The sequence below is a fragment of the Pogoniulus pusillus genome, chromosome 30 (assembly GCF_015220805.1).
Source record: "Pogoniulus pusillus isolate bPogPus1 chromosome 30, bPogPus1.pri, whole genome shotgun sequence".
NCBI lineage: Eukaryota > Metazoa > Chordata > Aves > Piciformes > Lybiidae > Pogoniulus > Pogoniulus pusillus.
The window spans coordinates 13,371,193-13,398,659 of NC_087293.1; the positions used below are offsets into that span (position 1 = coordinate 13,371,193).

Here is a 27,467-nt window from a genome sequence, read left to right on the forward strand (position 1 = left end):
GTACTCCAGGTGGGGTCTCACCAGAGCACAGTAGAGGGGAAGAATCACCTCCCTCCACCTGCTGGCCACACTGCAGGTTGCTTCACTTAAGACTTACGGATTTGAGGCCAAGTCCACATGGTGATAAGACCTATTCCCACATATGTGACCCTAGAAAATCAGAGGTCCCTGCCAAACCTCAGCATGTTCACCGATTGCCCACCCCTCCCACAGGCAAACAGGGCTGCACAAGCCTGCAGCGTGCACCTTGCAGAGACTTCAGGGTTGACTTCACAGCTTGTGAAATCCCACAGGAACCTGAGCCCTACAGAATGAATCTGTGGCACCTGCACCCAGCACTCAAGCAGGTGAAAGGATAGCTCTTACCTAAAGACTTGGCTACATCCAAGTCCTGCTGCATGTATCCAGTGCTTTTCTCTGTGTTCCCGAGGGACCAGTAGGCGCTGCTCAGGGCAGAGAACACCGATCCCCGCAGCTTCAGGCTGCAGGTGCCGATCTTCAGGGCAGCCTCTAGCACCACCACAGAGGCCCCGTGGTGGCCTGCAGTCAGAAGTTCCTGGCCGATCACAGACACCACAACAAAAGGGCTCTTGTCTAGCTTCATCTTCTGCAGTTGTTGATAGGTGGGCTCCAGGGACTCTGCAGTGTAAAAACGAAGGCAGTTACCCAATAAACCAAGTTATTTGCATCTAGAAATCACCTTCACAACATCTTTATCTTTTGGCGACCAGATGACAAGTGAGTTAAGGGCCAGACAGCCCAAATCACACCAAGATTTCTAATGGGAACTCAGGGCTTAAATGCTTTGTCCAATATCTCCTCCATTGCAGAGAGATATTGAGGTGCTGGAAGGTGTCCAAAGAATGGCAGCAAGGCTGGGGAGGGGCCTGGAGCACAGCCCTGAGAGGAGAGGCTGAGGGAGCTGGGGGTGTGCAGCCTGCAGCAGAGGAGGCTCAGGGCAGAGCTCATTGCTGTCTGCAGCTGCCTGAAGGGAGGCTGTAGCCAGGTGAGGTTGGGCTCTGCTGCCAGGCACCCAGGGATAGAAGAAGGGGACACAGCCTCAAGCTGTGCCAGGGCAGGTTCAGGCTGGATGTTAGGAGGAAGTTGTTGTCAGAGAGTGATTGACATTGGAATGGGCTGCACAGGGAGGTGGTGGAGTTGCTGTCCCTGGAGGTACTGAAGCAAAGCCTGGCTGGGGCACTTAGTGCCATGGTCTGGTTGATAGGGCAGGGCTGGGTGCTAGGTTGGAGTGGATGATCTTGGAGCTCTCTTCCAACCTGGCTGATTCTCTGCTTCTGTATATCGGGACACATCAACCAACAAGCTGATTATTTTCCTTGCAGAAGCCACTTCAGGAAGGAAGCACAAGCATGCAAAGCAGTCTCATACTGAGCTCTGCAGACTGGCCTAATGGCAGAAGGAATACAGAAAACATCTGCAGAGTCCTGTAGGAAACTGCTCCCTCAGCACAAACTTTCAGCTGAACATCTGCAAAACCTGTGCCTGCCCAGATACCACAGCACACAACAAGGGCCAAGAGAGATGACAAAAGATGCAGAAAGACGCTGATCCTTCTCCTGCAGAAGGTACCCTGCAGAATGACAGCACTGGACCTGCCAGACTACTTATAATTGGTCTACCTGCTTCTACCATTCAGATGGAAACCGAGCTGCATGTTTCAAAAAGGACACATGCCACTGTCACAGCTCTTTTGTCTTCCCAGTTGTTCCTCTTCTTTCTCTGAACACAACTATTCTGGAAGCTACCACTCACAGCAGTCTATCTATGGCTTCAAACCACCTATTATTTTGGTGGAATGAAGCTACAGGGGACTGGCTTTACACCACAGACAATATCCAGGCAGGTGATCTCTGTCTCTTCCTAGAGAGTGAGCTCTTGGAAAGGGGTCCAGAGCAACACCTAACAACTGCTGGAGTGCCTGCAGAGCACCCAGCACAGTGAAAACAGGTCTTTGGGCAGCCATTACAGCAGTACACATCCATTATCCAAGTAAAGCCTGCACTTCATAGGCAAGACTGATCTGCAGTGTCACAAACCAGTGTGACAAACCAGTTGTGGGGAGGATGGCACCTGGAAAGCAGCAACACACTGAAGCAAAGTGGGAGCAGCAATGTCAATAGTCAGCTGCTGCACAAGAGGACAGAGAGATCCCCCAGCCTGTCCTGGGGATGCTTACAGAGAAACATCAGCTGCATCCTGTGCAGCAGCCACAGCACCTCAGGTACCCAAATACAAATTAGCTTCACAGGTAACTGCTATATAGGACAGAAGCTTCCAGATGAATTCATTTTAAAGGATGGAGAAAAACACTGTAAAAAAAGGAAACACCAGCGGGGATATTTTTTCATTTCAGCATTTCTTGGCCCCTAAGCCCTGAGGCCCCAACAGCATCTGCTGAGGATGAGAACTGCCATGTTTCCTCCTGGGAAATGCCATTAGGACACTGCAGCACAAAGCTTGCCAGAAAAACAGAGCAAAGAGGCTACCTCCTCCCTCTGAAGTGGAAGAGCCTGGAAATGGGGACATTATGAAAGAGGCAGAATGCTGTACAGCTAACACAGCTTCAAGGCCCAAATGATTTCAACAACTCTTCCTCAACAGAAGTGAATCAGCAGAGCAGCTTTTCTGCCTTCTGGAACACTGTTGTGAGACACATTAGTACCTCTGAAAAGCTGCCAATGTGCACTTCTGGTCAAACACTGGCCCACAGCATTTAAGATTCTCTTTTCCCACTAGGGCATAGGGGGAAGCTGTTCCAAGTCACATTAAAAAGCCAGGGTAAAAGCAGTGGACAACTCTCTACCTGATACTGGACAAAAGACAAACAAGGAAGGACACCAGTGGAACTGCTGCAGCACACCAGTCTGATTCACCTCCAGTGCTCTCAAGCTGGATATCACCATCTTGCTGTTCCCACTGTATCAGGAGAACATTTTTTTGTCCCTCCTCCAACTTCAGGCTCCTTCCATAGCACCTGCTGACTCCTGAAATCTTTCCCTTCCCCTTCAGCCCTGCAGGATCCACTCGCCTCAGATGCTGGCAGAGTCATGCACGGACCTGAAAACTACCCCCTCCAAATCCCTTGGCAGCACATCACCATCCCTGAGCAAACCTCCCGGTGCTCACCTCGCATGGGAGACTTCATGGCGGCCTCGACCATGCCAACCAGAAGCTGAAGACTCTTGGGATCCTGAGCCAGTCCCGAGGCAAAGGCTGCCAGCGCATCTGCATGGCGTCCCAGGTACTGCAGGGCCACACCCTGTCGGAAGTATGCCTGGAAAGCCAAAGGGAAGGAGAAACAGCAGTTACTTAGTTGGTAAAGTCACAAATCAGACATCCCCCCGTGACCTCACGCCGGTGGATTCTGGGCTACACAGTCACCTTCTGGCTTCTTCGGCCACACTGGCTACAGGCAGCAAAACGCAGCTTACACCCTGCTGTGCATTTCCAGGTATTTCAATAGCAAAAATGAAGTGGTCAGAAGAGAAGACATCATTTCCAGTTCTTAAAAAGAGCTTTAGGCACCTAACTGTGCTGCTGGAGATTGGCTCCAGTCTCTGCTCTCACAGAGACGACCTCACCATCGTTTCTCTCCATTTGTAATAGGGACCTGCATTCAAGATACATTAAGTATCCATCCTTGGAGGTCTCTTTACTTAAACAGGATAAATCTCCAATTAACATCCAAACTGGTATTTCATTAGAGCTTTCAAACACTTTGAGAATCCAATCCGGAGAGGCAGAGATTAAGGAAAATCAGAAATGACAGGAGAAATTTACAGATATGAATATTTAATCTCTTTTCCATTAGTGAGAGCCTTGATTGTAGAACCACTCTTAATGAATTCAATGAGAGCAAAATGCTTTTCATTAACCTTTAGTATAAATGTGTTCTTATTGAACCAAACAAGCTACTGTACTGGAAACCCAATTCAGTGATAATTAGATTACCAGCACAAAGCCTTAAATCAAAAGAAATTATAAAGAGCTAACATCGTGCAGTGACCATCAGGCACGAGTCCTCCCAGCAGTGAGGAAGCTGTCACCTAAATCATGGTGCACACTTTTAAGTCCTTTCCCCTCCCCCCCCCCCTCTCTTTTTTATCACTTAATTACTTTCGTTACCACCCGATGACAGAGGCAGTTTGACACAGCATGTCTCTGATGGGGGCCTTCCCAGCCAACAAGGCTGATCCAGGACAAATGTGCCTGCCTGATCCAATTACCAAGGATGAGGGCACAAATACTCAGCAGCCAGCAATGGAACTTCATATAGTGTGTAGGCGTCTCCAACATCTCGTGATTCTGAGGAAGGTATAAGACTGACATCTCCTCCCCTCGAAACAGAGAGAGCATCACAGACACAGCTCCTTCACCACTACAGGAAGTCAGCTAAGCCCAGAAAAACAGAATTTCCTTGTATGTGGGGCTTCAAGGGAAGGGCAGGAGGGAGACAGATGCTACAGGCAACTCAGACAAGCCTCCTGCAGCCTGCAAAACACAGGAATGCTTTGGCTTCTGTTGCAGGGTTCAGAAGGGACCATGTAGTGGGATTCTCTCTCATGTCCCACCCTGTGCACAAAAAGGCTGTAAGACAAGAAATAACACTCTTCAACTACAGCCACGGCAACAACTGGCTTTCATGTCTGCCAAGGAAAATGGTGCCTGTAAGGAAAACAAAGAAAAAAGGCAAGCTAAGAAAACTCAGGTGGAGTCTCTGTCCTACTTCCAGTTTCCATACAGAAATCCAATTGAACATCTGCTCCCAGCAGGACAAAACACACCACAAAATGGTAAACATCACTAAAAGGAAAAAGGAAAACAAAGTGCCTGGCCACGGCTCTCAGAGCACCCTGCAGAGGAGAAACAGATCTGTCTTGCTCAGCACTGCCTGCCCAAGAACTCCACCGCCTTCCCTGGAAGAGAAGAGCACTGCCTGGCTAGGCTGCACCAGTGGCTGCAGTGGGGACACTGGTTTCTAGCACCTGCCCATCTGACTCTTGCTTTGGGGGAGCACTGAGCACATCTCCAACACTGAGCTAGCAGAGCTCTCATCCTCAAAGCTCTGCACCCAGAGGAGACACCACAGACAGCAGATTCTCTCAGAGTCCCCAACTCAGCACTGTGCATTTCCAGTGCCATTTCTGAAAGGTGGCTTTACTCTCTCCCCACACTGATTCTTAGAACTCCCCACTCCATTTGAATACAAACACAGCATTCAGAGGCCAAAAGAGAAGTCCATTAATCATAACTGAAAGAAAGATTTTGGCTATTTTTTCTCCTGCAAAAAAACCTCCCTTCCTTTCTCCTGCAGTTTCCAGTGTACACAGAATGCTCTCCACACATTGTGTTCCCCAGAGACCTTTAACAAAACAAATAAGAAGCGTTCACATCACCTATTTCCTCCCCAAAGGCATTCACAAGTTAGTTTAGCATTGGAATGAAGACACCGTATCAGGGGAAAAAATCTGCAAAGAGGAAGTGATGAGAATCAACCTTTGGAAGAGGAGAGGAAAAGGAAAGGCAGGGAGCCAGCAGCTGCAGCTGAAGAAATGAGACAAGGAGCAGCTCTCCAGTCCCGACACAGACAAACTCTTCCCATGCTTCAGCATATTACATCTGCAATGACACTGTGTGAAGACAGAAGAGTATTCAGTCCACAGGAAAAGTCACATTAATTTCCCAGTGATCCAAGGTAAGGAAAAAACTATTGATTCCTTTGATGAAGAGAAGAGCGATGCTTTGCTGAAGATAAGAGAAATGAACAGCAGGTGTCCTCTAACCTATGGCTCCTTGCATCCCCTGCACTGTCAGACAAAGAGCTGGAACCACCTTCTTCATTTTTTTTCAATCTCTGTATCATACCTTCCAGGAGCAAGGCACTGCTCTCTGCAACTACCTGAAAGGAAGCTGTAACCAGGAGGGAGTTGGTCTCTTCACCCAGGGACAGAACAAGAGGACACAGCCTCAAACTGCGCCGGGGAAGGTTTAGGCTGGACGTCAGGAAGGAGTTCTACACGGAAAGATTGATTGGCATTGGAATGTGCTGCCCGGGGAGGTGGTGGAGTCCCCATCCCTGGAGGAGTTTAAGAGGAGGCGGGATGAGGTACTTGGTGCCATGGTTTAGTTAATTAGCAAGGTTAGGTGACAGGCTGGGCTCGATGATCCTAGAGGTCTTTTCCAACCTCTTTTATTCTGTGATTCTGTGCAAGAATAAAGCCTCATTCTCAGCTGAAATTGGTACTAGATGCACCTCCCTTAATGGGAACTATTTTCCCCCACCTTGCATTAACATGACCAAAGATGTGCTCCTCTGCTCCTATCTCCAGGCTCACCAGCAGCCACTGGTGTGAATGTGAACAGGAACTCTACATTTCCCAGGATTCTGCTAAATGGGAACAAGCCCAGTGAAGGAAGCCCAAGACAATTCAATCAATGCTCTTTTTAACAGAGAAGTATATACTTTAATTTTTGGTGCCAGGGATCTAGGCTAAGAGCCATGTTGTACTGGCATCTGTAGCCAGCTCTGGTACAATCTTTTGGGCTCCTTCCATGGCAATAAATCATTCAGATCCTTGCAATGTATCCCACGTGCAATTCTTGCAGGACTTAGAGGGAAACAGCAGCCACAGGAGCTCAGTCCTGTCTTACCACAGCCTCTTGTAAGCCTGAAGCATGAGCTCATGTTTCTGGAATATGATTTAGTACCAAGGTAGAAGCATTTTCTAACAGTAGCCCACATCACACTCCTCACTGGGCTGGATGGTATACTTCTTCTGAGTTATTTTAAACCAGCCAGAACTGGACGATTAACTTATGTAGGAGCCCTAGGAAAGCTTAGTGTCACCCAGCTGCCTGAGGACACACTGGGACTGCCACACAGAACACCAGAAGCTCCACCTTCCTCCTGAGCAGGGCAACCCTTGCACAAACTTCATGTGCAGCAGACACCAGGCGCTGGGCTGGGATCCTATCCCAGCACTCCAGCACAGATCCTGCTGGCTGCAGGCTGCCCACAGGGAACATAGCCACAAAGACTGTCCCCACTTCAGGATCTCCATCAGCCAAGGGCTGGGCACTCCCCAGTGCCCAGAGGTTCCTGCCCTCCACCTGCACCTCTCCTTCCTGTGGGGTTCAGCAGCACCACGCTGCACTCTCACTATGGCTCCTCTCATAACTCTGCCATCAGACCTCACACTCCTTCCCATCAGGAATGATGGCTCACTTGGAACTGGATAATGGAGACAGGAGAACGGAACTGGAACAGCATCAGAAGAACTTGGAGCAGAAAATCACTGTCAAACAAACATGGAAACCCTGAAAACAATGCCTCGGTCTTAGACAAAGGCTCCTCTTGTACACGGGGAGGAAATCCCAAACATCTCTGTTCAGGTCAGCTCCAGACCCTGGACAACAGCTCCTTGAGCAGGAAAGGCAAACACACCGAAAGGGCTCTTTCCACAATGCTCTCCCGGCTTGCCAGAGCAGGGGATGATGCCAAAAATAGCAGGAATAATCGATGATGTATTCAGACGTCCTGCTCTGAGCATGCAGAGCGCCTGGACAGACGGACCTGCTGCCTGGTCCACCCCCGCGCCGGGCCAGCGGCAGAGCGATGCGATGCGATGCGATGCGTGTGACCAGCGAGGAGCAGGACAATGTGGGAACAGCCGCTACGGCTGCCTGGGGCCAAGCACCAGGTTGAGCCTCTCCTCTCCCCTTGTAACTGCTTTACAGCCAAATCGTAGAGAAAAAATACAGGACAAATCTCTGCTGTGGGATTTCAGGAATGTGAGGAGAGGGAAGAATGCGCTTTAATTCAGAACACATGCAGCACATGCACAAACGCTGCTCGCTGTCCACATGAACCCAGCTCCTGCCCTCGCAAAGTTAGAGCCTGCACCCGAGACCACGATTTTCCTTCGCAGCCTGCGCTGTCAGCTGGCACCGGCACCGCTGCCGGCAGCCTGCCCTCAGGAAGGCGCAGAGATCTGACAAATTCATCATCTCTGCAGCACGGCTTCTTTATCTGCCTCTCCTTTCCAAAGTGTCTCTTACAGGAACTACCCTGCTCGGAAATGGAAATTTCCTCTGTGCCCAGACAGAAAAACAGGATGGAGGGTGTAAAATATCATGCTTTGCCTTATCCAAAGAGCATTTAATTATTCTTATTAATAGTGCTTTCACTACCTCCAGCAGGAGACTGCAGAGATCACTTGCCCGCCTCAATTAAATGCAACCAGCAGCAAGAAAGAGTCGAATCTTTGCTTAGCTGAAGTGGGTAACAGCCAAGCCTTTCACAAAGCTCGCTGCCGCTGCTCCCTTCTTGCCTGCTTCAGGGTTGCCCTAGAAGCAGCAGCTCCAGCTTCAATCCCAGCATATTGGAACAGACAATCTTCCCAGCTTTATCAGCTACCACTCTGAAGCCTCATTTAATAGCAAGAACTAGCCAGGAGTGGAGAAAAGTGCTCTAGGCAAGTAACAATCAACATGAGGATGTCTGGACGCAGCAGAGGGAAAGTACAACCAGCCTCTCGTTGTTTAAGCGTCTGACAGGCACAGACCCAAGCATAGCATCTTTCAGAACTCCTCTGCAAGTAAACAGGGACAAAGTTTTGCCCAACTTGTGGCTAAACAACTTGTTTCAGAAACTGCAGAAGAGAACATAAGGCACCTTTCACCCTGCTCAGAAGTAACACTCATCTTGGCAAGACACTACTGGAGATTTCATAGGTCAGTGTGCAGTTGGCACCTGTAGGCTCCTTCTCGGTGAAGTTCGGGGCAGCAGCAGAAGTGGTTTTAACATCACATTACTCCTGCTTTGTTTGTACCACGATTTAAATTGCACCAGCATTTGATACTTAACTGCCAGCGTGCATCTGCACACAATTCTCACAATGCTGAAAGTGTTGAGAACCTTTGCAGAGCTCAAGGATATACAAACATGTGCTACTATTTGTTCTTTTAGCTTTAAAGGCAAAACCAAATGAGAAAGCAGTACAAAGGGAAAAGAGGGAATAATAAAAATCATGTCCTAAACTGGAAGACATCCACCACCAGAACTTCTTTTTTTTTGCTCTTCAGCTTGAGTGTTCCAGCATAAAGTTTCATCGTCTCACTTGGAAACACTCATCTGAGCAGCAGCTCCAATGACTGCCTCCCCTCCAGCCTTTCCCCATTTGGCACGCTGCTGTCTGTGCAGGCTTAGGTGGATCACGCTGAAAGCCCACCGTAAAATCCAGAGATGAGACATTAAAGCATCTGGTCAGCCCAGTCACGAGGCTTGGCACGCACCCTGGATTCAGCAGGGGATCTGTTATCTGCCCAGGATCTCTTATCTCGTGCAGCACTCCTGGGCTGGACACTCCTGTCATCAGCGACCTGGCTCCACACTCAAGGTGACAGTCTCCGAGCTGTGCAATAACTCCTCCTTGCCACCTTGCAGTAAGTAACGCTAGAGTGTTTGCTGTCAGCATCACTGTTCTAAGCTGGCATCTCCAGCAGGCACCACTCATGGTACACCTGCACATCCAGCCAAGCTGCAGCACAGTCACCAGCCAGCTCTCTGGCCAAGGGAGACCACAGACACTTCCACGTGGAAACACCGGCAGGCACCGGGCAGCAAAGCCTGCTTTGGGTCTGGCAGCAAAGCCTGCTTTGGGTCTGGCAGCAGGCAGGCACCCTGCAGGTCAATGTTTCCTGTACCCGAATGATCAGGAGAGGACATTTGTTACAATCCCTGTCACATATCAGGCAGTGCCAACTGCCTAGAAGGAAACCATCAATGGATCTTATCCAAAACCACAGCCAACTGCTTTGCCACAGGCTTCCTTCCACGTCCCCACTTGCCAGCAGCACATGTCCTACTACCTCCAGCTCCGATCCTGCAGGGCAGGCAGTTCCCAGCAGTCCTGCCTCTCAAAATCACCTCCACACTTTGGCTTCTCTGCCCAGCAGACTGGACCCCCTTGGCTTCACTCTGTCTGAACAATCCCTCAGCGTCCTGCACGCCTCCGTGGCAAACCAGACCATTCCCAGCTGACGATTGCTGCCATTCTGAAAACAATTCAGGGCTGTTTGGAAGAGCAAGCACTTCCTCACTGAAGTAAACCGAGATAAAACAGGATTTGCCAAAACCAACACATCTGGAAGGCAGAGACAATGGCTTGCATACCAGCAGTTTGGAGCTAAAGAGGACCATCTCCAATTTTGAGTCCAAAAATCAATGAAACATTTGTTTTCTGTCAGCTTTCTCCTGCTCTCTGAGTTCAGCAGCAGTGTCTGACCCTGAGTGTGCATGTGTCTAACAGCCACAGTGGCTGGCCACAACCAGAAGGGTGAAAGTGAAGGCCTCCTTAGGTACAGATCACTTACACAAGCTGAGTACTGAATCCTGCCAGATTTCAGATAGCTAAAATCCAGTGGTTATGAAAGCACCGCTTGAGTGTGTCCAGAGAAGGGCGACGAGGCTGGGGAGAGGCCTTGAGCACAGCCCTACGAGGAGAGGCTGAGGGAACTAGGATTGGTTAGCCTGGAGAAGAGGAGGCTCAGGGGTGACCTTATTGCTGTCTACAACTACCTGAAGGGTGGTTGTGGCCAGGAGGAGGTTGCTCTCTTCTCTCAGGTGGCCAGCACCAGAACAAGAGGACACAGCCTCAAGCTACGCCAGGGGAAATTTAGGCTTGAGGTGAGGAGAAAGTTCTTCACTGAGAGAGTCATTGGACACTGGAATGGGCTGCCTGGGGAGGTGGTGGAGTCGCCATCCCTGGAGCTGTTCAAGGCAGGACTGGACGTGGCACTTGGTGCCATGGTCTGGCCTTGAGCTCTGTGGTAAAGGGTTGGACTTGATGATCTATGAGGTCTCTTCCAGCCCTGATGATACTGTGATACTCTGCAGAGACAAGCCAGCCTGGCAAGACTGCTGTGACCAGAAGGCAGGTAGGTGACTTTGTTCTTAGCTGTAAAGAAAATCCTGCATCCCCACCTCAGAACAGAAACAAGTGAAGATAACAGACTGGTCCAGTCTCCAAGAGCCATCAAAACAGAAGACAAAGGTAAGGGGAAGCACATGATAGTACAGGCACCAGGTAACAGTGCCCAGAGTAAGGTGTTTTCATGGGCAGAGTGGAGCTGGTCCATGTCCCTTAGAGAAGGGCCCCGTGTGCTCAGGAGAATCCCAGCACGCATCTACTGCAGACACAGGCTCCTGCCTCTTGGCTCACAGCTCCCTGCACTCACTCAGCACCGCCTGCCAAGAGGGACAAAGCTGATGATGGGGGAAAGGGGAAAACTCAAATTTGCAGAAGTACTAAATATATAAATCTCTTTGGCCAAGGTGAACGTGGGAAAAATTCTTCAAGAGGGGCGTCATGTTTAGCGAGTTCTGCCAGATCGTTACTCTTGCAGTGCAGAGGGGGGAAAACAGCAACACCATGTTTCCTTAGAGCAACTCTCCTCCTCCATCACAGGTCTCTGAAGCACCAAGTAATTTAGTAGTTGCTATGGAAACTGCTGGGTTTATTGAACAGCCTTGGAAGGGTCAAGAGGTGCCATCAAACTGGCCAGTTGTAAATTATTTCCCTGCTAAACATCAGCTTTGTTTTAGTTGCGCTGCTACCACTTCTCTGTTTCATGATTAGAACAGTGTTTGGACTGACTCCAGAACAGGTGTCATTCTTCAGTGGGGCTGCAACAGGTAAGTCCAAAAATAGCTGTTTTTATGCCCCAATACCTTAAAAGACTTGGTGCAGAGGAGCCATACTGAAGGCAGAATGGTTAAGAGACTGCAGACTGCTCCTTCTCCCACACATCTGCACCGACCTGAGACAGCAGGAACTAGAATGAGAAATTAGTTCTCCATCTGATCCCCAGAGGTTCCACACAGCCATAAAATGAGTAACTCCCAGATTGACCCACTTATGCCTATGCCTTCAAAGAAGGGATGAAGCAGAGCAGCAGAAAAGTGTCCATTCCAGTACCCAGCTTTGTTAACCTAAGACTGCAGTCTGCCCTGCTAGCACAGGTCTGTGCTCTGAGAACAGAAGATACCACATGGCCTGCACTGGGCTACTAAAAAATAACATCACCTCCTTCCTTTACTCGCCACACAGAAATGAACACCTGAAGTTAAATCAGCAGCCAGCAGCATCCGCTCCTGCAGGGCAGGAGAACAGCACAAGAAGTGCCTGCATTCCCAGCTCTGCTACTGAACCCACTAGATTTGTTCCAGTCCCACAGATGTGCCTTGCTTCCCAAATTCCTTATTATCCCAATTTGTCTTTCATAAGCCCAAAAGCATCAGCAAAGAGGGGAAAAACTCAACAGTGAAAAGCAGCGCATTGCTGTTTCACTGTGGCATCCTTGCAGGGTAAACGCAGTCATGGTGAAAACGAAAACGTGACTCCAGGGAAAGAGAAAGTCAGGAGTAATTACAGTTTGCTGAGGAAATCTCCAGGCGACAGGGATGGCTGTGGCCTCTTCACTTTATGTGAACTATAAAAATTTGAATAACCTTGGGCAAGAGGTTTAAAAGGCTGTGAGCAACAGGAAAACTTCCTCCGCAAGGTACCAAGAAAAAAAGCCACAAGAATAAAGAGCAGAAAGCACAGTCCACTGCTTGCCACCAGCCTGCAACTCCATCAGGGCGCCAGGAGGTGAACAAGCAGGCTTAGTGAATAATTGAAGACACAATAATGAAACCTCAGAAAGTCAGAGACATAATACAGTTTTGTAGGTTTCATCACGAAGCCTCTGAATTCCCAAATAAGACACACTGAATAATTTATCTCTGTGTCAATACTGGGTCAGCAGCTGTTCACTCACAGCTAGCGATGGTCCAACATGCTTCAAGACACTTGAATGGGTCTGAACAGATTAATGAGCAGGGTCCAGAGGGAAGAGGTGAGGACCACTCAGCCCACTCACCATTCCAATCACTAAGCTCAGATGAAAAGGCATAGACCCAGCAGTGGGGAAGAATGCATGAGCACCCACAGGTTCTGAACCCATGTTGGGACCGCTCAGCACCACCTTGTCCTATGATAGTCCTCTGAGGTGAGACAGTAGGAAACCAGACTGCACTGGGCTGGCTCCACAGGCTGACCATTTACCACCCCACCACCCTGACCCATCCTCATCATCCAACTCAAAGGCTCACCCTAGCTAACAGCACTCTACCAGCTGCATCAGCCACAGTACAGGGCAAGCCAAAGGAGTCAGCCTCATCTTTCTGCTCTGGAGCACTGCCTCTCGCACAGCTGAGACACTCGTGCCAGGAACCCGACTTAATGGCCTTGTTAAATAGGAAGGTAAGTGTGTTTGGGGGAAAATAAACACAGCTGACGAAATGACTGACAAAACCTGCTGCTTCTAGTCTGGAATGCTCCCTGGGGACTTCTGGCTACACAAAGCTGTGTCTGCTGCCCTGTACCAGAGCCCACCCTCACCTGCACAGACATGAGCTGTCTCCATGGCACTGATACATGCTGCCACGCAGCAAACCTGCTGCAGACACGCTGGCCAAGTGCTGCCCAGCAGAATCCCAGCATACAGCTTGTGGCTGATGGACAAAGTCTGTGAGAACAAAGCCACGGCTCCGGCTTTAGCAGAATTCCACAGCAGTGTCCCAGCTCTGCCGCGCAGCCTGACTGTGCCGCGTCTGCGGCTCTGGCACACAGCCTGCCTCGTTAATTACCCTTGTTCTTCCTTGTTCTTCCCAGCATCCAGAACCAACAGCAGCAGCAAAGCTGTGACTGGCTGCGCTGCCAACAAGTGCCCAGGCACAGCTCTGCCATCACACACCGCTCAGGCAGCAGGGCAGGCAGTGTCCAGCACAGCAGGACTCACAGACCTACCTGTCTGTGACACAGCAGGGAATATAGCAAGCCAAAAAGAAAGTGTGAATGAGGACAAAGACCCCACTGAAGCATTAACTCCAGCAGGATGAGCACTGCACAGCCTTTGTCTAGCCATCATCTGGAACGTGCCAGTATTTGTGAGCACTCAGATGGAACCAGCTGATGTGACTGGGTTAGACTGAATTTTGTCACGTTTTTAGCACTCACTGACAGGCAGGCACACATGCAGCAATCCACAGCTGGCCTGTTCAACCAGTGACTGTGCGGCAGCAGATACAAATCCCTGCATTTCCAAGGGAAATCCCACAATTACCACACCCACCTACCCATGATCGGATCAAAGAGCACAGCTCAATCTGCCCTGGAAACCTGCTGTAGATAACCTGAACGCACAGGTGCCCACCACACACACCACAGCTGGCAGGATTTAATTCAATTCTCAACCACCAAGGACTTATCTGCATTTAACAGCCCTGAAGCAGCCCTCATCAATACTCGCTGACCTGGTGGCATGAGTAATTACCTCCTAGTTCATCCTTCAAATGACAGAAGAATTCTTCTCAGCTGAGCTATTCCCCTGAGCATCTCTCTGCCAGGAAAGAGCAGAACTGTGTGCTTGGAGCTTTCCCTGCAGAAAAGGCAAACACTCACTAAGGAATTCTCTGCTCCATCTATGCTTGGGAAATTATCAGATTATTTGAGGGGAAACAAAACAAAATTGAATAAAACTACACTGTGCACATGGGGTTTTTTGGCTCTGATGATAATAAATGGTTTCTGTCATTTCATTTCAATGAAAAATTTCACGAGGTATCAGTTATGTCTGTAAATTCTGTGAGGTATCAGTTATCTTAGAATCACAGAATCAGTCAGGGTTGGAAGGGACCACAACGATCAGCCAGTTCCAACCCCCCTGCCATGCCCAGGGACACCCTACCCTAGAGCGGGCTGGCCAGAGCCTCATCCAGCCTGGCCTTAAACACCTCCAGGCATGGGGCCTCAACCACCTCCCTGGGCAACCTATTCCAAGGTCTCACTCCTCCTCACATCCAGTCTCAATCTCCCCACCTCCAGCTTCGCTCCATTCCCCCATGTCCTTTTCCCCTAGCTACATCCATTCATTGCTAAGATATAACACATTCTTCAGTGAGACCTCTTGGTTTGCTCTGCTGACTGACCACCAGTGAGGATTCTGCACCTCCTTTTGGCAGAAGTTCCTTTTCTTTCTCAAAAAATGACACCTTGAGAACAAACCTCTCAGGCAGCCCAGCCCTGCTAGCTGCTGCTAAGCACAGAGCCATCGAATGAGGTCACACCACAAAGGAGTCCGATTCCTGCCTGGGACTGATTCTTAGCACTTCCCTCTGATAAGGTAAGATACACACCAAGTCCTCAACAGGAGCTGAAACTTCTTCACTGTGAGGGTCACAAAGCACTGGAGCAGGCTGCCCAGAGAGGTTGTGGAGTCTTCTTCCCTGAGGACTTTCAAGACCTGTCTGGATGTGTTCCTGTGTGATCTGTCCTAGATGATCCTGCTTTGGCAGGGGGGTTGGAGTCATTGATCTCCAGAGGTCCCTTCCAATCCCTACTACTCTGTGATACTGTGAGTGCTAGTTTGAGACAAATTGGAGTATTCTAATGAGAAAAAATAGATTGTAGGCTGTGAAAAGAAAACAGTGCTGATGTCTACTTCACTCATGGGTCCACTAAGATGTTATAAAAACAAGAACACAAACACAGATAAGACAGAGTGTGTGTCTCTGTATGTTGGAGTCTGTGTTTCTCCCTGTGCAAATAACCCTTCTGCTGCTAACCCCCCTTGCCAATCCTCCGAACTCACCTTGCACATAAGACAAACTCTGGGCTAAGGCAGAGGGGTGGAAAAAGGTGGAAGAGTGGATGGGAGCCCCTCTTGGGGACCCTGGTTTCTGGGAGGACTGTTGTGTTTCTGTATTACCTTTAACTTGTGTATTTCTGTATACAGCTGTAAATATTGTAAACTTCTGCTTGTATATTGTGCTAAGCTGTAAATATAAAGCTTCCTTCCTTAGCTTCCAGCCAACTGAGCCTAGTCTGGGTGATTTCATGAGAGTGGGGGAGCAGCTAACTTGCAAACCATCACACCACGTTAAGCCCTGGCTCCCAGTTACCACACCAGGTCTGTCGGCTGTATCCAGGATCCAATCAACCATGCTCAACAATGTACTCATGACCATCAAGGCAGTTACAGTAACACTGAGGAAAGCATCAAGTGCCCGAATACCAACAGCTGGGGAGCAACCAGAGGTTGTATTTGTGAAGGGAAGCCAACCCCCTTGCTGTACCCAGGTAATGCCCATGTGCACTCTGAACAGTCCTGACCCACAACCCAGAACAGCTGATACTCCATTCAAAGGCTCCTGGATGCCATCACTAATAAAGTAGGACCATGCCCTGGTGTCTTCAGTAACTCAGTACTGAGGAGATTCAAGCAGTGACTGGGTGCTAAAAAGGGAGATGAAATGTTTTTAAGAGAAATGTAAAGTGACAATTCAGAGCCTGGAAAGATTTGGTCATTTAAATGACATGTCAGACAAAGGCAAAAGACAAGGAATGAAGAAATCAAATTCACCCAAGTGTGCACTCATTCATATGGAGCAGGCAGATCCAGCTGCAGATCAATCAGCTAACATCACATTAATGTCAGGGAGCCCAGCTTTGTGTGGCTATAGAACCCAAGGCAAAGAAAGGTGGCACTGCCAAATCAGGGTCACCACATCCCTGTCTCGCCCTGCAGCAGCTTTTTCTGCAGAGCAGTTAAGCAGTCTTTCGTTTAACCCCCACAGAATGAAGTGAAAAGCAAGAACATCCTTCATTAGGGCTTTGTTAGGTAATTCAGATCTCACAACCAACCAGGGCCTCAGACAACCAAGCCAGTGTCAAGCACAGGGAATCCTGGATGACTTGCTTACTAGTCAGTGGAGCTGGGTCACAAACCCTTGGCTCAACGTGATCTTGGCCAAGCCACTTCTCTCTGCGTTGCAGCTCAGCAGATCTGCAGAGAGGAACATCTTCCTAGCACATAATGCAAGACTCATGTGTAAGGAAATGCTTTAAGTGCCACCCCACAGCTTGCAGCATTAGGCAGGAGCCTTCTGCAGAGGTACATTCTTCCTTTAACCAGGCAATAAATACATGAAAGCAAAAAACTCTTCTCTTAATTGAAAAACGAAACAATTAGGAAGTGCCTTTTTCTGGGAACATGCTGCTTCCACTGCAGCATGACCAAGGTTATTTTGAACTTATTGCTTTGACTGGATTCAGCTGTAAGTAATTAAATTTAGTCATAGAAGTCTGATCTATAAATGGAACCTACAAAAGCAATTACCAAAGCTTCCATTAGATCAGTAAGCAATGGCAGCTCTGTTTGATGTAAACCAAAAGGAACATTATTTATCCTGCACGAGAAATCACAGTAACTCAGTCCCCTCTGCAGAAAGTTGCTTTGAAAATTACACTTTTCAGTGAAGAAAATCACAGGTTACACATTTCAGCCCTGCTTTGCTCCTTCCAGTTGAACAGCCTAACAGTCAGGGGAAAAAAAAGACAGTTGGATCACACAATGCAAAGGGACTATTTGGGCTCCTCCTCTGTACCCAAAGGGAAGTTAGATCCAAGAGCTGGGGCGAGTAAGCATCAACCTTTATTTGTTTAATCTATTTTTACACATGCTTTTCCTTCTGTTGGAATCTAGACTGTGCAGAAGCTGATGGACCTGTGAACCTGATGGTATCTCTCAGCCCAGCCCCTGAGCACACATGCAAGTGCTATATGATTCACTGATTTCTCTGAGTAGGAGACCCTGGGGGCTATTTTTTCTAGCTCCTTGGGGTTAAAAACAATAAATCCAAACACAGTTATTTATTTTCCCTTTGTCTCCTCCAAAACTTGGAACTAGAATCTGAAAATAAGCAAGGAGGTCATAAATAAATTTGGCCAACCTGCAAATCTCAGCACTCACCTAACCATCCAACACCCTTAGAGGCATTTCTTTTTCACCTCAGTTCTGTAGTAGGGGAGAGAAGGGAGGGATGTTTGCTTTGGGGTGCGTTTGGCATTTTTAACTTATTCTAATGAACACTTCTTTTGAGCTACACTGACAAAGCAAACTGAAGCAATGTTAAAATACTATTAAAAAACAATATTTAAGATGCAAAAAAAAGGTCAGCAATGAAGGTGCAGAGGCAGCCAGAACTCAGGCCCTTCTGTACACACTGTCTCTTTCCCCAGCAAGGTCACCACATCTCCTTCCCCTAGCCAACTCCTTCCCCTGTACGGCTGAGTTCTGGGGTGGTGAAGTGGCTTTGGTGGGCACTCAGAGTCTAGCTAAGGTCGACCCCCAGACTACTATAAACAAACTCTGGTATTTCCTATCAGGCAAAGGTCTGTCTGACCCAGCAGCCTTTAGGTTTCACACAGTCCTGATTGTTTTTCATTCCTTTCTTATCAACCCCACTGGTCTTTAACTGCTCAGATTCGAGGCTCGTCGTGCTCCGTGTCCCACCCAGCATGGAGTGTATCATCAGAGCTGATAACAAACAGGATGTGCCCTTAGCATAATAAATACAAAGCTTTGCTCACTCTTCCCTCCCCAAGAGGGGAATCTGCAGGCTTCAGTGTGCATTACACACGTGCATTACACACACCACACACAAAACCAGAGGAGAGAAGCAGGAGCCATTGTCCACTCTGGGAAGGTGTCAGGGCCCTGCCTTTGCACACCCATTCACCCAGAGCTGTGTGCTCACAGGGCTGGTTACTGTGCATGCTGCAGGTCCTGAGCAATGCCTCTTTCCAAGCGGGAAGAAACCCAACCGACCACAACTGCACTGCACCAAGACCAGATCCCTATTTCTGCTGATCTCCAGCAGAGCCTGCAGGCAGGACAAGCCTGTGCCTATGTGACCTGCCAGCCACCAAAGCCACCAGGGAGCACTGGAGCTGCTCTTCAGACCCTGCACAGCACAGAGTCAGCTCCAGACACTGCAGCCTGCCTGCGACCTCTCCTCTTCCCCTCCATTTTCCATCTTTCCACACAGGCAAAGACACTGATTCATGCAAGAGCAAGAGCTTACACGAGCTCACTCCTGTCAAGAAGATGAAGAGCCTGTGTGCCACTGGGAGTGAGATCTGCCACATGCTCATCAACTTTGAACTCCCAGCTGGAATTGCGGTCCAGAGACCCACATAGCAGAAGGTCACTGCAGTAAACTCTGTGCTAAGGTATCAGCATTGCCATGCTTACCCTCATGGCACTGGCAAGAACAACAACCTGCTCCTCTTGATCACAACTCCTTTTACTTCACAGAAGAAAGAAACAATACTTTGTTAGCAAGTACAACATAAATTAACAGAGCAATAAAGATCAGAACCACTGCATGTTGTAAAACCTTTGCTTGGGTTTAGAGTTCTCTGACGATTAATGTGCAATGAGGTCTGCAGCAGCATGGCAGCATTAGAAATGATTCACTGCCACAAGACACTTCTCAACCAACATGCTCAGGAATGCACAGTTCTGCAAGCTCTTCCTCATCAATCTTCGTGCATAAAAACACAGGCAAGGCACAGGGGCTGTGAGGAATGAACACAGATCCCCACAGACTGGAAATAAGAGAGAGCTGTTATAAATATCTTACAGGACGTTCACTATCAGAAGTTCTCATTCTCCATGCAACACAAAAATGGTAATTATCATTTGGTAAGAAATGTGCTAGAGTCATTTCTCAAGGGGACTGAGCACACAGATCCTGCACATGTTTATGCTACCGGGGAAAAACTGCAAACACACAGCCAGGCTCTGAAAAGTGACAGCTTTCCCACAAGAGTCTGCAATCAAAAGTCAGTCAAACACACACCAGATCAGGGAATCCTCTAACAAACTCTTCAGCACAACTGCTCTGAACCTGGAGCCTTCTTAAGCCTAACTAGGACAAAATTATTTTGAGAGCAATCTTGCTATTTGCATTTGGACATTGTGTTAGAGGTCTGGGGGGTGAACAACCAAACAAAACACCACAACAAAGCAAACAAACACAAAACCAAACAAAAACTGGTACCAGAAAACCTGCAAAATTTACTGTCTGGGGAAAAAAAATCCTTATTCATGTTTATAAAACCTTATTGATGTTTATAAAGATGTGAAAGGAGAGAGTCACAGGGACAGAGCTCAGTAATAACCAATGATAGGGCAAGGGGCAATGGATGCAAGCTGGAGCAGAGGAGGTTCCAAGTGAACATAAGGAGAAACTTTCTCACTTTAAAGATGACAGAGCTCTGGAACAGGCTGACCAGAGAGATTCTGGAGTTTCCTTCACTGGAGACATTCCAAACCCATCTGGATGTATTCCTGTGTGATCCAGGAGATCCTGCTCTGGCAGGGGGGTTGGACTGGATGATCTTTCAAGGTTCCTTCTAACTCCTAATATTCAGTGATTCTATAACCAGCTCACCACAAGACTGCCTTCCTGCTAGCTGAGCTTTCACTGCTGCCCTACATCCATACCAGCAAACAACAACTCAGTTCTTAAGCAGACTTCTGACACAACAGATCTTCCTTTGGGGAGATGGAGGGCTCAGAATGGTGGCACATCCAACAACGATGTTGGCATGTAATTTTGTGACTGTGCATTTCATAAACAACTGGGAGATTGGGTACAGCAATCCAGTGGAAAAGCAGCCAGCAGTCACTACATTCTCAACAGGAACATCTGCTCTAGGCACAGCACACAGAGGTCTCCTGACAGCAGGCGTCTGCATGCCCTACACAGCATTTTAACCTCTTACTGCTGCTCTGTCCTAGATGGGGATGCAGCAGTTAAACAGATCTGGGCAGCTCTCAGTGTTTGTTCCTTCACTAATACAGTCTCATTTAGAAAAATGAAAAAGTAATTCCACAGGGCCTAAAAGTTTAAATTTTAATCATCTCCCCTTTGCCCTTTCACACGAGAGTTCCCAAAGGAAATTCTGCTTCAAAGCATCACTCTTCAGGCACCTGAATCAATAAGCCTCTGCTCTGAAATGCACAATAGCAAGGGAATACACTGTCCCCATGGCTTTTAAATACACATGTCCTTACCCTGCACATAGGATGACAGTTCATGCTGGCAAAGACAGGCTAGAGCAATGTAAAACACTTGCTTTAAATTTGCAAAGGAATAGAAAACACAGAGTTAGTGATGACACACAACCCTGCTCCCAGGCTTTGGTACTATAACCAGGTGGGAAAGAGAACTTTCAAGCCAGCCCAGAAGACCCCATATGGCCACCACTTCAGTTAAAACAGATTTTGGCTTGAAGGCAAAGATTCAGCTGGAACTGAAGTCTGGAATTTCCAAATGCCTTTTTGCATTTATTAAGGTGTTAACATCACTAGAAAAGACACCATGGATCAGCTCACACATACTCACTAAAGGTTCTCAGAAAGCAATTCAGTGGAGAGGTATGAACATAACTGCCATGAGATGCCAGAGCACAGGACACCAGGCAGAAGGTGCACTTCTACAGCACTGGCCTGGAAACAATCAAAAATGTCACTAATTTCTGCAATAGCTAATTCCAAAAGTCCAGTCCTAGACCCTGTATTAGTATCTGGGCTGAAGTCCACACTTCTGAACCAAAGCAACACAACTACTGGCCTTCTCTTTGAAACCCCAGCTCACTGCAGAAGGGTGGACAGTACAGGGAAGTGACCTTTATCAGCTCAAAGATGTTAGTCTTGATGGAAAAGCCAGGGAAGGTCGAGCTCACGTAACACCCTACCTCCTGCTCTGTTCAGCCAGTCCCACCTAAATCAGACGCTAAACCTCACGGATGCAACCACCAGGGTCAGAGGCACCTACAACCGGAGTCATTTCTGTACCAGAATTGGCATTGCACTTCTGCCTCTCTCTGGAAGACTTTTGGTGCATTCATGGGTAAATTAAAAAGCAGTAGCTTGAGTCATTGGATTTACAGTGAGACAATTAAATACCCTATCTTATCTTATTGTTGGGGAATTTCCCTGTTTAACAGCTGGTTCCCCCTTGCTAATATAATCCCATTCCCCCATCATCCCACCCTGAATAATCTCTCCCTGACCCCTCCCTGTCCATACACATTCAATAATCACAGGCTTTCATGTTCCCTGTTCACTGACAGTTATCCAAATGATACAAATTTAGCCCCTTTGATCTCTCCTCATACACCAGCCCCTCCAGGCCCCTAATCACTTTTTTCACTCTTCTCTGAACTCCCTCCAGTAATGATGTGATTCTAATCCTCTGAAAGGAGAGGCTTTTGGCTTCAGTCCTTCAGACAGATGCGAGCAAACCAATTCAGAGACACTTCCCAAGCTCCGTGTGCAGCACTATCAGGAGCCGCCAAGCATTGCGCTGCGACGCTGAAACAAAGATGGAATTGTCTCGTGAGCATAAGGGATGCCAGAAGCTGAAAGAAGAGACAATGGAAATTAAAACTATGAACTGATCAGTGCTTTGCACTGCGATCAGCACTTCGTCCGAGAAAAATCACACCGAGGAGACAGGCAGGGCTGGCTGCTGGATGCTTCAAAGCCACTAAGGTGACAGTCCTCAGATCACAGAATCACAGAGACATTCCGGTTGGAAAAGCCTCAGTCCAACTGATAACCCTACCCTGCAAGGTTCACCCTAAACCATGTCCCCAGGCACCACATCCAAATGACCATAATTTATCCAAGGTTGGTGACTCCACCACCTTCCTGGGCAGCTCATTCCAGTGCCTGACCACTCTTGCTGGGGAAAAAAAAATCCTAATATCTAGTCTAAACCTACCAAGCTTCAGCTTGAGGCCATTTCATCTTGTGTCCAGTTCTGGGCTCCTCAATTCAAGAGAGATGTTGAGGTACTGGAGCATGCGCAGAGAAGGGTGACAGAGCTGTGAGGGGCCTGGAGCACAGCCCTGTGAGGAGAGGCTGAGGGAGCTGGGGGGGTGCAGCTTGCAGAAGAGGAGGCTCAGGGCAGAGCTCATTGCTGTCTGCAATTACCTGAAGGGAGGCTGTAGCCAGGTGGGGTTGGTCTCTTCTGCCAGGCATCCAGCAACAGAACAAGGGGACACAGCCTCAAGTTGTGCCAGGGGAGGTCTAGGCTGGATGTTAGGAGGAAACTGTTGGCAGAGAGAGTGATTGGCATTGGAATGGGCTGCACAGGGAGGTGGTGGAGTTGCCGTCCCTGGAGGTGTTGAAGCCAAGCCTGGCTGGGGCACTTAGTGCCATGGTCTGGTTGATTGGACAGGGCTGGGTGCTAGGTTGGACTGGATGAGCTTGGAGGTCTCTTCCAACCTGGTTGGTTCTATTTACCTCTGAGAATAGACCAGCACTAACCTCTCCTTGATGTCCTTTCAGGTAGCTGCAGATAGCAATGAGGCCTCCCTGCACACTCTACATCTGACCAAAAGAGAGAGAGGTTCGATGAGGAAATGACCTCTAGAAGGTCTCTTCCAATGCAAAGCATTCTGTAATGCTATGATAAGAAAAGTAAGTCCTGAGACTCAACAGTCACTGAAGAACAAACCCAACTTAATAAAACTTTATGAAAGCCTCTCCCAGGGATCTTTTCTGTGTTCATAGCTCACTCTTCACGAGGCTCAGAGGACCACAATCCTCTCCTGGCTTTTACACGAGTCAAAGTGTTTATACAACCCCTCTGCTGCACCCCCTAATCCCCTGTACACTCTTCCACAGCAGCAGCCCTTGCTATTTCAGACCATTTCCCTCGGTGCGTTTCCTAGTGAGCACATAAATAAACTACGACAAATTGACTCTAATTTGACAACCAGTAAGCAAATACCCTTTAAATTCCTTCCACAGATGTGCTGCCCATTAGCCTGCTCTTCACCACTGTTAAGAGAATACATTTGTGACAGAGCAAGGCACCTTTATCAGCACACACTGAGCCTTGCCTTCTGCAGCAACCTTCCCAGTGCATGCAGAGGGATCGCACCGGGTCCCTCGTCGCACTAGAATTACATGTACCTCTGTCTGATCAGTTACTCTCTCACAGCTGGGTCCCATGTGCACGCCACCACTTCTCCTCCAAGTAGGATGCAGATCTCCTGCATTCTCACACATCGTGTGAGAGCCAGGAGAAGCCTCATGCAAAAAACAGATGGCAGGAACAGCTCCAAACACTGCGTTTCAATGATCAGAAGGTATCGGTGCAAAGAGGGAGTCAGCTTCTGTTGGGCCACAAAGCTTTGCATCCGACAGCTATGTGCCTGGAAGGGCACAAGGTAGTGTGCTGTGATCACAGAGGAGATGGAATTCATCAAAGCAGGATTCAAACCAGAAAAACGCTGACGGAAGCAGGGTGGGAATCGTGGCAGCAGCGGGAGCCGCCATCTCAGCACCAGTTTAATGGCCACTGGTGATGTGTCTCCATGGCAGCAAAGGCTGCAGTGGAACTGCTGCCTGGGAAAGGATGGGGCTGAGCATGGCAGGACTGGGAGAGTGAACAGCCAGCACTCCAGCTGCAGCACTCTGGCTCTCCCCTGTCTGTGGCTTTAAATGAGAGAGTTGCCCTCCCAACCCCTACCCTTCCTTGACTCTGTGATAAACAGAAATTCAAGCCCCTCCAGAACAGGTCTGCAACAAAGGCAGGCCACAGGCCTCAGCCCCTCACCTTCAGATGGAGGCTCAGCAGAGAAAGGTGGTGTGAAAAGCAGAGGATCAAAGGCCACTCTGGGATTTTAGCCCAGCTTTCAGTGACCTCTTGCACAAGCCAGGAACTTCAGTGCACTCTGCATGCAAACCACCTAGTAAGCCTGGGCTGAACAACAGCACTCTACCATGTTCACAGGAGAGGGGAAAAAAGGTGACAAACAGGGAAATGCTTGGGTGGAACCAGAACCTGCATTTGTCAAAGGGATTCAACTGGATACAGACCGGCAAACAGCAGGAAACAGAGGTGAGCATGGGCACCTCCTTCGCTGGTTCCCAAAGACCCAGACAGAGCTGGGATGCAGCTTGGCATGAAGATAATTATCATTCTGACACTTGGTACAAGTCCTCTGGCTTCAAAGGGATGAAATGGTACATGTGTGTGCAGGGCACACATTATCTTGGGATGAGGTCAAGGTTTTCCAGGGCTTGCTGCAGAAACCCCAGCTTCAACCACCAGATTCTAAACAGCCTGGGACTAACGGTGTCCTTGGACATACCTGCACAACCTGGGGTCACCTAAGTCTAAGACACTTAATAACACACAAGTCTACAAAAAAGGTATGGGTTAATGCAGCTAACAAGATCCTCTGTAACAGGGGGAATCCTGGTTTTAGCTGCTTGTGGGAACAAAAACATTAATCAGTGCTCCCTGCACTCTGATTAACTGGATAAAATTAAGATTAAAACTAGAAAATCTATTAACTTATTTAAGACATAAATGCTGTATCTGGCAGGTCATCAGTCTTTTCAGCCTCAAGGGTTTAGAGGCTCCAAGCAAACAGGAGCCTGACTCATGTGGCCAAAGCTCTGTGTGGAGCCGGAGCTGTAGCTGTCTGGCCACATCAGAAGCACTGCACCTCCTCCCTCAACTACAGAGGCTGTGCCACGATCCATCACTTCAGCTTCGGCTCCAACAGACAGCGACACCACAACCACTGTGTGGGGTGGGATTTGGGAGGAAAGCCTGAGCTAGTAAGAGGCTGCTGCATACAACAGGAAGCAGGGGGAGGGAAAGAGAGAAACCAGCATCTGGAATGGCAGATTCAACCCCACATCTACGTTAGAACAAGCAGAGATTCAGCCCATGACAAAAGTTTTTTGTCAGAACACAAAATTCAGCCAGTTTGTCTGCTCTAGCCTGCGTACGTGCCTGTCATTCAGCTGTCACAGCCATTCACTCTCTGCTGGGAGAATAATTGGGAAGAATTTTAATTATGCCTCAGAAGACATCTTCAAGGAGACAGAGACACGCAGTCCACCTGCATCTTTCAGTCTAATTGTCTAATTTCCCTTAGGAAAATGTCTCTCAGATGCATTAGTTCACATCAGACAGCCCCCACTACCCAGAGTAACTCCTCTGTCTGCACTAATTGCTCAAGTTTGGTGCATTTTAAAGCCATATATTGAATCAGAGAATCAAGTCAGGGCAGGAAGGGACCACAAGGGTCATCCAGTTCCAACCCTCCTGCCATGGGCAGGGGCACCTCACACTAGATCAGGCTGTCTAGAGCCTCATCCAGCCTGGCCTTAAACATTTCCAGAGAAGAGGCTTCCACCACCTCCCTGGACAACCCATTCCAGGGTCATACCACCCTCATGCTGAAGAACTTCTTCCTAACATATAAGTATGCATGTTTATATATATGTAAGAGGTGGGTGCCAGGAGGATGGAGCCAGCCTCTTCTCAGTGATGCCCAGTTGCAGGACAAGGGGCAAAGGGTGAAAGGTGAGGCACAGGAGGATCCATGTGAACCTGAGGGAGAATTTTCTTCCCTGTGAGGGTGACAGAGCACTGGAACAGGCTGCCCAGGGGGGTTGTGGAGTGTCCCTCTCTGGAGATATTCAAGACCACATCTGGCTGTGTTCCAGTGTGAACTGCTCTAGGGGGTCCTGCTCTGGCAGGGCAGCTGGACCAGATGATCTTTCAAGATCACTTCCAGCCCCTGACATTCTATGACTCTAACATCCAGTCTGAAACTACCTATTTCTAGCTTTGTTCCATTCCTCCTAGTCCTATCATTACCTAAGCAAGTCAGGATCACAAGAGCCCTCACACAACCTATTCAGAGGGATGCTGAACCACTGAAAAGAGATGATGAGGATGCCAGCATATTGGGGAGGCAGGTTTAGGGATGTCATGTTTACAAATGACCCTGATAAAGAACACAGTTCCAGGCACAACCCATACACCAAATTCCATAAGGAGAATGCTCCCTCCTGTGATTAGTGTGTAAGAATATGGTGAGGTAACTGTAGTAATTCAGAGTCTTGTACTCTTCACCATGATCAGAAGTTGCCATGCTTGTTGGAGTTTAGTGTGGGAAAAGGAAAAAAAGAATCCAAAAGGCTCAGCTGCTCAGTTTGAAGTATTTACTTCAAGACTTATCCCAGATGGCTTTCCTCAACAGCAGAACTAGAGTATGAAGAAACAACAGAAGAGCAAGCTAAGGAGCTGTCAATCCTGACCAAGCTGCCCCTGCAACTCATTTTGCACCCAGTTTTCAGTACCTTTTGGACAGCACCATCCAGAAATCACACCAGCAGACAATGTTTCTGTGGTTTGGACTCTGGAAAAACAGACCAAAATTACAATGATTCACCCTGCAAACAGGACTCTTAAACTGGATGAGGCCTTGAGCAACCTGTTGTAGTGGGAGGTGTCCCTGCCTATAGGGGTGGGGGGTTGGAACTGGATGAGCTTTGAGGTCCCTTTCAATCTAAACCATTCTATTCTAAACTGGACATGTGTAATTCTGCCACCACGACCTTTGCTCTGTAGGACTGGGAACCAAAAGCATTCCTGCTCTCCCAAGACCTCTCCTGATGCAAACTAGGGAAAAAGCTGAATTTCTGAGGCAGTCAGTATCAGGAAGAGT

The 27,467-nt window shown here is 48.4% G+C and overlaps 1 protein-coding gene across 2 annotated transcripts in view; it reads right to left on the reverse strand.

Moving 5' to 3' along the window:
- Positions 1-27,467, reverse strand: part of TTC28 (tetratricopeptide repeat domain 28) — a 104,954-nt gene that overhangs the window by 63,483 nt on the left and 14,004 nt on the right. For both annotated transcript variants that reach the window (XR_010307767.1, XM_064168159.1), the window contains exons 2-3: positions 3,148-3,295; positions 367-639 (exon numbers count right to left, since the gene is read on the reverse strand). Coding sequence is in view for 1 of the 2 variants with exons in the window: in XM_064168159.1 (XP_064024229.1) it covers positions 367-639; positions 3,148-3,295 (421 nt within the window). In the remaining variant the exon portion in view is untranslated. The remainder of the gene's footprint in view (positions 1-366; positions 640-3,147; positions 3,296-27,467) is intronic.